General features: G+C 38.8%; 1 protein-coding gene across 1 annotated transcript in view; it reads right to left on the bottom strand.

Moving 5' to 3' along the window:
• spo11 (SPO11 initiator of meiotic double stranded breaks) overlaps positions 1-12,680 on the bottom strand; it is a 51,112-nt gene that overhangs the window by 17,532 nt on the left and 20,900 nt on the right. The window contains exons 7-10 of the mRNA XM_063031665.1: positions 10,718-10,754; positions 9,683-9,792; positions 3,104-3,203; positions 640-677 (exon numbers count right to left, since the gene is read on the bottom strand). Of these exons, the coding sequence (XP_062887735.1) occupies positions 640-677; positions 3,104-3,203; positions 9,683-9,792; positions 10,718-10,754 (285 nt within the window). The remainder of the gene's footprint in view (positions 1-639; positions 678-3,103; positions 3,204-9,682; positions 9,793-10,717; positions 10,755-12,680) is intronic.

The raw sequence follows: 12,680 nt of genomic DNA, 5'->3' as shown, positions 1-12,680 counted from the left end.
TTCCAGAGAGATGTGGAAAATACACGGATCAGAAATGTACATGCCTTTACCTATACCCCTGAGATTATAAACAGTGGTACAACCCTGATTCTAACAGTCTGTTGCAATTACACAAAACCCAAAATATATATATAAATATATATAACTAATTGGGGAATCACAGAGGTTGACTGAAGAAAGCAAAAGAGACACATTTAAAACTTCCATGAATAATTTGGGTTTCCACATTTTCCAATGTTGGCTGTATGTATGAAAACAATAAGGTTTAAACTAATTGACAGATCTGTATTTATCATTATAAAGCCTCTCTAAACCAGACATGTTCAGTCCTTGTTGCCAATCAGTACAGTTGTTTTCTCATGCAAACATTTTTGTTAACAATAAGAGTCACATAATAAACAATTCAATGAGTTAGTCTTATTTTTCCTGCATGAGTTATGATGGTACCATACCCAAAAGTGAATTAGACACAACAGGTGCACTCTATGCAGAAAAGGCTGAAAATCATACAGATGTGTTGATATAGCTGGTTACAATGATAAATACTGCAATTAATTATTTCCTCAATAGGTAGTTCTGTTATAAACTTATAAATATTGAAAACAGTAAAACATATAGATTTTAAATAAATATACTCACCATTGACCCGTACTTGTATATGCACATGATTTCAATACCTGAACAAAACCAGAGCAGGAATAAAATGCATTACTTCGTGTAGTGAGAAACAGCAAAGTTACATTTACTGGGCATGTCCCTGTAATGTAATATGGTGAGGGAAATGGTTAAGCCTACAAATGAAAAGTTTTTAAACTGGGATCTTTTATTTGTACAGAAAGGATATTAAGTGGGCTCCGAGATTTGTGTACAGGTCTCATCGGCCATGACTACACAAGAAATACTAATTCTGAGAAGTCTCAAAATGTGTGCTGCTTTTGAGTACTTTAGATAATCAAATGGAAAGTCAAGTGCTATTCAAAACATTTTAAAGTTCAAAGTTCAAAATAAATTTATTATCAAAACATGTATGCTACCATATATTACCCTGAGATTCATTTTCTTGTAGGCATTCATAGTAGAACAAAGAAATACAACAGAATTACTGAAAAACTACCAAGACTGACAAACAACCAATGTACAGACAAAAGAAGGCAAACTGTGCAAATACAAAACAATTACAATAAATAAGTAAATAAATAATATTGAGAACATGAGTTGTAGAGTTCTTGAAAGTGAGTCCATTGGCTGTGGAATCAGTTCACTGTTGGGGTGAATGAAGTTATCTAGGCTGACTCAGGCACCTGATGGTTGAAGGGTAAAACCAACACAAAGTAATTTAGGACCTTACCCATATCCTCTGTCTCTGAGTATACTGTAATGCGTCCTTTATCCTCAAGTGGCTGTACCTTGGGATTCTCTTTAATCCTACTTGCCATGGTCTTTTCATGGCCCCTCCTGGCTCTTCCAAGTCTCTTCTTGAGTTCTTTTCTCTCCTTTATGGTCCTTACAATGCAATTCCTTTCTCTTCTTGCCTAAATTCAGCACCTCTCTCATCATCCTAGGTTCCCTTACTTTGCCATCCTTAAACTTCCTTTTTACTGGAACACACCTTATACTCTGTGTAGTCCAATCACAAACAAGAGGAAATCTGCGGATGCTGGAAATCCGAGCCACACACACACAAAATCCTGGAGGAAGTCAACAGGCCAGCCAGTGTTGATGGAAAAAAGTAAACAGTCGACATTTCGGGCTGAGACCCTTCATCAAGACTAGAGAAAAAAGATGAGAAGTCAGAATAAGGTGGGAAGAAACACAAGGTTAGAGGTGAAACCGGGAGTGGGGTGGGGGAGGTAAAGAGCTGAGGTCTAGTGGTAAAAGAGATACAGGGCTAGAGAAGGAAGAATCTGATAGGAGAGGGTAGAAGGCCAAGGAAGAAAGGGAAAGGGAAGGTGCACCAGTGGGAGGTGATGGACAGGTAAGGAGATAAGGTGAGAGAAGGAAATGGAAATGGGGAATGGTAGGTGGCGGGGGGGGGGCATTACTGGAAGTTCAAGAAATCAATATTCATGCCATCAGATTGTAAACTAGCCAGACAGATTATAAGGTGTTACTCCTCCAGCCTGAGTCTGGCCTCATTGTGGCGGTAAAGGAAGCCATGGATAGACACATCGGAATGAGAATGGGAGGTGGAATTAAAATGGGTGGCCACTGGCAGTTCCCACTTTTTCTGGCGGATGGAGCATAGGTGCTGGAGAAAGCGGTCTCCTAATCTATGTTGGGTCTCACTGATATACAGGAGGCCATACCAAGAGCACTGGATATAGTAAATCACCCCAAAAGACTCACAAGTAAAGTGTCGCCTCACCTGAAAGGACTATTTGGGGCTCTGAATGGTAGTGAGGGAGGAGATGTAGCACTTGTTCCACTTGCAAGGATAATTGCCAGGAAAGAGATCAGTGGGGAGGGACGAATGGGCAAGGGAGTCACGTAGGGAGTGGCAGAAGTTATGGAGAATTATGTGCTGGACGTGGAGGCTGATGGGGTGAGGGCAGATGATCTATGGATAAATTGCTCCAAAGAGAGTTTGGAGCTGGGCTGTGTTGAGGGATAGGATTTCCCTGCGTGAGTGTTTTATCCTCTTTTATGACCTCTGGCACCTACTCATTGCCTTTAACTATTGTCCTGTAGTCTTCTCTTTTGATGTAGACTCAAGCCACCACAAAAAAAGGTTAAAAGTGAAAGAGTTTCTGTCATGCTCACTGTAAACTGACACATCACCTCAAATTCTGATCTAGTCATCCTCACAAGCTTCTAACTTTGGATGCAATTGAATTCTGATGATAAAAGTGGTTGATTTCCCCTTTAGGTAACATAGGCTCCTTGTTGAGTTGTCAATGTGCTCTCTTAATCAGACAAATATGTTACAATTTCAATGCAGAGCTTTAAAGATTGACGTCATCCATATGTGCTCTATGCACTGAACACACTAGCCTGACACAGATACAAAAATATTTGGTAGGATATTGTCCACCTTGATATTTTGCATAACATAAATCACTACCTTATTTAATTTGAAGAAGTGATCATTGGAAGCAGTAATTACCATGTGGGTCAGCATCCACAAGGGCAAAAACTGGAATCTGTAGTGTGTCCCACAGCTTCCTCACCATCAGCCTGGTGCTCAGATCTGGCACTCCTTTACCCTGAAAGACAGTCAAGTTAATACAATATGAAAAACAAATATATGCATTCCTTTATAAATAATTCAGCTGACATACACCAATAGCTTATCTATCATTATTCACGAAACACTAAGGCATCCTTTAAGCTGATATAGTTTTCATTAAAACAATGGATGTCAGGAATGAAAGACTGTCCCATTTTTGGATTCGAGTAGCACTAAGAATATCTCAGTTGCACAACTAACCTTCCTCTTTTCTACATCATAGTGAATCTAGCAGCTCTGTAAAACAAATCTCCTATTTTCCCCAAGTAGTAGCAGTTTCGTATTTTGTACTGGTGTCTATGATGACCTAGATTCAGACTACCCAATGCATTTTATAATAGAACCACTACTAATTCAGGTTGCTACCAGGTATGAAAAGACAAAAAGGATAGTCTACTGCTAGGTCAACTAGATGATCTTAAGCAAATTGAATTTCTGAAGATAGTTTTCACATCATACTACTATATTCCAGCAGAGTAATATATTATTTACAAAATAAGCGTGCCACCCTGTGTATTTCTAATCTCAATCCAGGGATGCAGTCTGAAATATCTTTTAATGTATAAACTGATCGAACAAGATTGAGAGAAAGACCAATGTGATGGTATTCATATGACCATTGTCATCCACTGCTTTCCTCCTGCTAGGGAGGTCTACACAAGGAAGTGTGTATAGGTGGGGAATGGTAGAGGCTTTAAGGCTGTCCATTAAAATGCATTTAGCACTATGTCATGGTTTGAATGTAACTACAGTGTCCCAAGATAGAGCAGGGATTTTCAGCAAACTCCTTACATACAATGTATACATTTTTTGTAAAATAATATTTTGTATGTTGAATTTGGCTTTGGGTTTTAGTATATATCTTTTATTAACAAGTATACTATCCAGTGTTTCCCCCAAGTACAGAGGATGCTTTTGACACTGAATTTTATCACCCAGAAGTGTTACTTAGTTGACGTTTCACTTTCCAGTTTCTTAGCTGAAAGGTTTGAGATGCAATTTTTAACTTGACATGTCTTTTAATGTAATTTGACATCTCTCCAGGATCTTCTCAATATCTTCAAAAATTTCTCTACTGACCGGGTGATGCAGAGATGATTAGTTTATAAGGAAAAAATAAATTTGGCAGGTGATACCTATCTCCTAATGTAAATGGTGAAATAAAAATGTGTTGAGCACATTGGTAAGCTGTCCTTTTTTTTTCAAAAGAAGTGCCATTGCTACATTTTTAGTTCCAAGCACACATACCTATCACTCAAGAGGCTACTGATGGCGGCACTGATATTCAAGTCCTCACACAAGGTGCAATTTGTGCGATGATGCAGTGTTCAGCTTAATTTTTCAATTCCTCAGATAATGAAGTAGGTATCCTGCCACAGATACTAACTGCGGAAAATTGCTATCACCTACAAAAGTCAGGAGTCTGATGGAATATATAGAATGCTGAATGAGTTCCCTCACCCAGAAAACCAGAAATATGCATCCATTTCCAACATAACATCCAAACAAGTAATGATGTTCCATTACACTTGGTTGTACCCAAACTGAAGCAGCAGTCTGACAATAGTGAAGAAGTCTGAAGATATACTCATACAATTGGACCCATCAATCAATATTTCACACTATTTAATCATGATTCCTGAGCATGTCCTGTCTCTCAGGCAGGGAAGTCTGAATAGTGTTGGCAGTACAGGTATATGCAATTGATCAAGAATCCTCTGCATTGTCTCTGGAAGTTGTGGACTCTCATAGTATTAGATGAAATAAAAACAAGGAACTCTCTCTCCAATAAAATAAATTAACTTAACCTTGAACTCAGTTATCTATCAGATTCATCTGTTCTTGATGGCATTGGGTTATGTGATATTGTGATGTAACCAAATCTTACACTTTGGGCATTCTCCTTTATGTTAATGTGGCAGGATCAGATCTAGCGATAAAACCAAGGCATTCAGGACACACTGTGGGTCATCAACAACCGCAGACTAGTATTTCATTACAGATCTGAAACTTCATGGTCATGCTCCCTGATGTATTCCTGTAATGAGGGGTGGTTGGGGGTTATTATATTCCCAGAAATCTGTCCATATTGTGATTTTCCTTAACATGAAGCTGCGCCACCTGTGCATGCATCAAGAAACACAAGTTGAATAAAAGCAGATTTTGTTGATATATTTACCTTTCCTCCACGCAAACGCCATGAAAGTGAATTTTATTCCGTTCCATTTTTAAATTTTTGACAGGGATGTATGAACTCTACATTGGTGAATCTCCATTACCTGTATGGCTGTAACACCAGGGTGGGGGGGTGGGGTCGGGGAAAGACCTGTACTAACATGGAAGGGAATCAAAGTGAGCTGCCAACCTAGTGAAGTTACAAATCAGGTTTAAGCCTACCTACTCATTCAATCTAAGAAACATCATATATACATTCAGATCTGATCGGATTAAAAACTCTATGGTTCTGCAACATCCAGATACAAATCCAGAAACACAATTACACAGCACAGAAGACCACATTAACATCTTTATCTTCAATGACAGTACAGTCCGTTATTTGCAACAGTCTCGGGGCGAGTGGATGATCCATCTTGCCCTCCTGAGAACCCGACCCTCACATAAATCTGCCTTCAGCCAATTCTATCACTCCATTTAATTTCATGAGGTTACTGGATAGGATAAAATCTATATCTAACATAATCCTGTTGTGCTGCTGCATAGGCACTAGTTTACCTATAATACAGTTGTTCCATTACAGCTGCACGAAACAACCCAGACGTTATGGAAAATTTTCACCAAAAGCAGAACAAACTCCCTTTCCCATCAATACACTCTCAATAAAATGATGGAAGAGATCTTGAGCAGCTCCAAACAATGAAATGTTCACTGAGGTTTTGAGTTATGGAGGAACTATTTGGTTACTGATCCTATTACAGTCTTTCAACAAATGGAGGCAAACGAGCTGAATTTCACAAGTGTGAATAACTGCTTGACACCAATGCAACATTGACTGAGCTTCAAGTCAAGTAGATCTAATAAAATTGAATTTGATGCAGTTCATGGGGAAAACTTCCCACGTGTAAAATACAAATCATACAGGAAAAGTTACATTTGTTAGAGGTCAATCGTGACCTACGTGTCCCTCAGAGAAATGTCCTTGGCTCTATCGTATTCAGATATCTTATATAACATCAGAAGCTCATTTCCAACCACAATTTCTCACAGTGAAGCCACCCTTGTTCACATGCAGTGAAACATGGGCAACATTCCAGCATAGGGAAACAGCAACAAGGTCAGAACACACAAGTGCAGACAGCAGGTTTTCCCAGAGATTCTAACCATCGACATCCAGCTGTACCTTAATGGAACAAATGAACATTATATACAACTCATTTTTAACTTATGTTGGTTATTGCATTCCCTTTTGATTTTTTGCCTTCTTCCTTCAAAAAGATTTTATTTGAGAAGAGTTGCTGTACCTTTTCATAATCTAATAGATCTCTCTGAGAAATTGGATGAATTTATTCTTTTTCATGTTCATTTGTTATAACTAGTCCTGCTAAAAATAGTGATGTGCTGGGATTGTAATACACATCGCATCAAAGAAAAATAATAACATGTAGAATAAATTAGCACACTATCATTCACAATATTAGTGTTCTTAATGCAAAAAGAGTTTATCAGTTAATTTATTTTAACATTGAGCCAGGGATAGCAGAAAATGTATCTAAAAATTGCCAGAAGTAAAATTTAAGGTCTCCCCTAAAAGAAGCAATAAACAGTGAGGTTTTGCATGAGTAGCTTGTGGGGGTGGGGTTTGGGAGGGCATAGATGGTGTCAATCCATTGCTTAGGAGCCAGCAGTAAAAAACACTGCTTGCAACAGTGAGGAATAAAATGGGTGATGAGCAGAACTCGACGTTCACAGAGTGCTCAGATATTGGTGCGGCTGGGGGAGATTAGGGGAAGGAGAAGGATGATAACCTGTAAGACCATAAGGTATAGGAGCAGAAGTAGGCCATTCGGCCCATCAAGTCTGCTCCGCCAATCAATCATGGGCTGATCCAATTCTTCCAGTCATCCCCACTCCCCTGCTTTCACCCCATACCCTTTGATGCCCTGGCTAATCAAGAACCTATCTATCTCTGCCTTAAATACACCCAAAGACTTGGCCTCCACAGCTGCTCATGGCAACAAATTCCAGATTTACCACCCTCTGACTAAAGTAATTTCTCCGCATCTCAGTTCTAAAAGGACGTCCTTCAATCCTGAAGTCGTGCCCTTTTGTCCTAAAATCCCCTACCATGGGAAATAACTTTGCCATGTCCAGGCCTTTTAAAATTCAGGATGTTTCTATGAGATCCCTCCCTCATTCTCCTGAACTCCAGGAAATACAGCCCAAGAGCTGCCAGATGTTCCTCATACAGTAACCCTTTCATTCCTGGAATCATTCTCATGAATCTTCTCTGAACCCTCTCCAATGTCAGTATATCCTTTCTAAAATAAGGGGCCCAGAACTGCACACAATCCTCCAAGTGTGGTCTCACGAGTGCCTTATAGAGCCTCAACATCATATCGCTGCTCTTATATAATGAATGCCAACATTGCATTCGTCTTCTTCACAACCAATTCAACCTGGAGGTTAACCTTTAGGGTATCTTGTACAAGGACTCCCAAGTCCCTTTGCATCTCTGCATTTTGAATTCACTACCCATCTAAATAATAGTCTGCCCATTTATTTCTTCCACCAAAGTGCATGACCATACTTTCCAACATTGTATTTCATTTGCCACTTCTTTGCCTATTACCCTAAATTAACTAAGTCTCTGCAGGCTCTCTGTTTCCTCAACACTACCCGCTCCTCCACCTATCTTTGTATCATCAGCAAATTTAGCCACAAATCCATTAATACCATAGTCCAGATCATTGACATACATCGTAAAAAGCAGCGGTCCCAACACCGACCCCTGTGGAACTTCACTGGTAACTGGCAGCCAGCCAGAATAGGATCCCTTTATTCCCACTCTGTTTTCTGCCAATCAGCCAATGCTCCACCTGCGCTAGTAACTTCCCTGTAATTCCACGGGCTCTTATCTTGCCAAGCAGCCTCATGTGTGGCACCTTGTCAAAGGCCTTCTGAAAATCCAAGTACACCATATCTACTGCATCTCCTTTGTCTACCCTGCTTGTAATTTCCTCAAAGAATTGCAGTAGGTTTGTTAGGCAGGATTTTCCTCTCAGGAAACCATGCTGGCTTTGGCCTATCTTGTCATGTGCCTCCAGGTACTCAGTAATCTCATCCCTAACAATCGATTCCAACAACTTCCCAACCACTGATGTCAGGCTATCAGGTGTATAGTTTGCCTTAACCTGTAAGAATCTGCCAAAAAAAAAAGGAAAGAAAGTTAGGGATTTGAAATTGAAGTGTGTCAGACCAGAAGCATGGGATGAAAAGTGAACATAAGTTGTTGCAAGTTAATATATTTGTAGCAGAGCATTAGAAAAGTAGGTTATGCTTGGTGGAAATGGGAGACTGGCTATGAATGGGCTGCAGTAGACTTATATGAAGGGAAGAGAATGAAGATTTCAGAAGATAGAGAGATAATGTTAGAATTTGGGTCTATTCCAGAGATATATGCAGTCAGTCTTAAAAAAAGAAGAGACATCTGGACAGAAACTAATCTCAAAAGTCAACTTCATACTAATGTCATAGAATGTCTGGTTCAACTTCACATCACTTCCAAGGAGAGGTAGAAAAACTATGTTCATCTTTGATATCAGAAAATATTGCTAAATTGTAACTGTATATACCAAGTTGGGTGCCATAATTTGAATATAAACTTTGCTGAATCGCAGCCAAAGACAATGGCTTCGGATCGCCAGTATTTAGATGGAAGACACTTTTGTATGATAATAAACAAATTAAAGGCAACAGAGGGGTCAAAAGAAGGGGTAATAAGACTAAGATGAGTTTCAGGACTTTATATTTTCAGATGTTGTTGTCAAGGACCAACACAAAGGTTAAAAAGCTGAAGCTGGTTAAGCACGGGTTCCTGGGATTCTAGAACAAACTATACAGAGGCAGTAAGAGAAACCATTACAAGTGATTTTCTGAAATGCAAAGGCAGTTTCATTGAGCTGCACATTGCAGAGCTTGAGAGGATGATGAGATTCTTACTGTCCAGAAGACTAAAGACAGAAGTCATGGAAAAAAAAGTCACAGAGGATGTCTTTTCTTGATTATCATAAAAGAAAGCATTGGGAACATGACTGCTGAGATTCAAAAGGAAATTGTTTTTTGCAGAGGGTAGAAAGGGGCTTTATAGGAAACAACAGAATACAAAATATGGAAGAACCATAATTGACAGCTAGAGATTTAAAGCGTGTGTAAACACTAATCTAATCTAATTCTGCCAGAATAAGATTCCTTAGAAATAAAATAACAGAAATGCTTCACCGTTATAATAATACAGGGGAATGATTTGGTACAAAAGTCATCATCCAATAATCTCTGAAAGGTCGCATCTTTTTCCACTATGAGCACAAATTGAGCAGGAGAATTCAAATCTTAGAAGTTAAGGCAAATTACAGCCAAGCTTAGGAAATACTTTCGATAATTATTAAAAGAATGACCATTCCTGTATTCTAGTATAGCACTAGCGTAATTAAAATGAAAATTTTACCCAACATTATGGGGATGGGATACTTTCAGCAAGAACTTTCTGTTAAATTTTCTTCAGTCACAGAACTTAGTTCCAGGATACTGATAGCTGTCAGTTTGCTCATTGCTTTCTTACTCTCTTCACCTCTTAATTTTAGTCAGTCTTTCTTGGCTTTTGTCCATGTTTTCATTCCTGCCTTTTTATTTTCTTTCTTTTCCTTGCTTTTTACCGTCTTCAAAAGATGATTAACACCCATTAAGACAACAAACAAAAGAATTTGATTTGAATCGTTTGTACACAGTCAAAAGTTAAAAAGAGAATAGAAGTCAGTGGTGTCCCATGGAGCCAAGTGATCTGTTACTGCTTTAATTTTCTTTATTTGTCAAGTTTTTCATATCTAAGCCACATATTCACTCTTAAAAGTTAAGCAAGTTACGGCAGCTTCAACTTAGTTCACACAATTCTGTATTATCTTCTGTGACAGTTTAAATATATACCAATGTTCACATAAATATGACTATTAGAAAACTGCTGCGATTATTTATTCCAGGCAGCAACACCACCATCCCTGGTAATTATGAGACAAGTTTCATATCTCCTCCTTTGTCCTTTAAGTGATCAATGGACAAAAGGGACCACCAATCTTGATCCCGTGTTCTACCAATGCTGGCAAAAAAATTGAGAAGAATGGCATCAATAGCCCAGATATCTAAACATTCCTATGTCTTTACATCAAAAATCCTTCATTGGGTCTGAAGAAATTATGTTATCCTACAATGCTAGAATACAAAACCAGAAAAATTATCTATTCATATCATGTAAAAGGATACTTTTTATCCCATCGACATTGGATGGTACAAGCACAGCCTAGGGAATGGAAGAGAAAATCAGATACAGTATATTAACTGAAACATAATCACAATGTACTCAATGTTCCTGAATTCCCTATGCTATTGCATTATTTTGTATGTTTTTGAATGTTCCCTACATTGCCACACTATTCCTGTGTAAAAGATAGAATGTTTTCTGAAAATCAAAAAAATTGCAGATGCTGGACATTTGAAATAAAAACAGAAAATGGTGTAAACATTCAGCAGGGGTCAGGCAGTGTCTGTGGAAAGGAAAACAAAGGTAATATTTCAGGAAAACTGGGAGAGAAAGTAAGCAAGTTGGGGCTCAACCGAAGAGAGAATAGTAGAGAGATAGATAGGATCAAGGCAGTATCTCTGATAAAGTAAGGCCAGGGTTGTCATAGGGATAAGATGTAAACGATGTCATCTTGCTAATGTATTAAAAAGGGAAATTAGAGAGGAAGAAGATGGACAAGCAAATTGTACAGAGGATGTGGAGAGTCTGCGGAGGGATACAGATAGATTAAGTGAGTGGGCCAAGGTCTGGCAGATGGAATACAAATGTGAGATCATCCACTTTGGAAGGAATAATAGAAGAGCAGATTATTATTTAAATGCTGAAAGATTGCAGCATGCTGTTGTGCAGAGGGACTTGGGAGTACTTATTCATGAATTGCAAAAAGTTGGCTTGCAGGTACAACAGGTTATTAAGAAGGCATACGGAATGTTGGCCTTCATTGTTAGAGGGATTGAACTCAAAAGCAGGGAGGCCATGCTGAAACTATACAGGGTACCGGTGAGGCCACACCTGGAGTACTGTGTGCAGTTCTGGTCTCCGTACTTGAGGAAGGATACACTGGCTTTGGAGGTGGTGCAGAGGAGGTTCACCAGGTTGATTCCACGGATGAAGGGGTTAACCTATGAGGAGAGATTGAGTCGCCTGGGACTATAATCTCTGGAGTTCAGAAGAATGAGAGGGGATCTTTAGAAACATACAAAATTTTGTAAGGGATAGATAAGATAAAAGTAGGAAAGTTGTTTCCATGGGTAGGTGAGACTAGAACTAGAGGACATTGCATCAAGATTCAGGGGAGAAGAGTTAGGACGGAGATGAGGAGAGACTGTTTTCCCTAGAGAGTGGTGAATCTGTGGTGTTCTCTGCCCAGGGAAGCAGTTGAGGCTTCTTCACTAAATATATTTAAGAAACAGTTAGACAGGATTTTACATAGTAAGGGAATTAAGGGTTATGGAGGAAAGGCAGGTAGATGGAGCTGAGTTTACGCACAGATCAGCCACGATCTTATTGAATGGCGGGGCAGGCTCGATAGGCCGGATGGCTTACTCCTGCTCCTATTTCTTATGTTCTAATATTCAAAGTAAAATATATTAGCCTTCCGTCCCTATTTTTATAACTTCTCTAGCCAAAAGTCAGGTTTTTAGCATTTTATCATGTTTAATGTTTACTTGCTGCCTTTTTAAAAATCTCGTTCTGCTGCTGACCCAATTCCTGATTTTAGCACTCTATATTTTAACTCCATTGAAACAATCACACTTGCCACTGCAAAATTTAAGTGATAATATAATTTTATTCTATTTTTATGTTATTTCAACTTCTGCTTTAACCTTCATGTATGACTCAAACTTTAATTCAATATTTGTAAAATTATTTTATGTCCAGTTTGTAACCTGTTAGAACTTTTCAGAACTTCTTTTACTGCTCAGTCAGCTGAATGACATTGCTATTCCTGAACACAGAAGGGACTGGACAACGGCTGGGTAGGAAAAAGACCATCCATGCCACACTGCCTGGTGAATGTTTTTGACCAGTTGCAAGAATGCCCTTTCATCATTTGTTATAATCATGGCCACAAATTCTAATCCAAAGGCTGGCATATCAATAAGCTTGAAATAAAGTAACAAAATTCCAAACATTGTAAGTTAT

This window comes from Mobula hypostoma, chromosome 2, assembly GCF_963921235.1.
Source record: "Mobula hypostoma chromosome 2, sMobHyp1.1, whole genome shotgun sequence".
Lineage (NCBI taxonomy): Eukaryota > Metazoa > Chordata > Chondrichthyes > Myliobatiformes > Myliobatidae > Mobula > Mobula hypostoma.
This window is presented reverse-complemented; position numbering and strand designations above follow the sequence as displayed.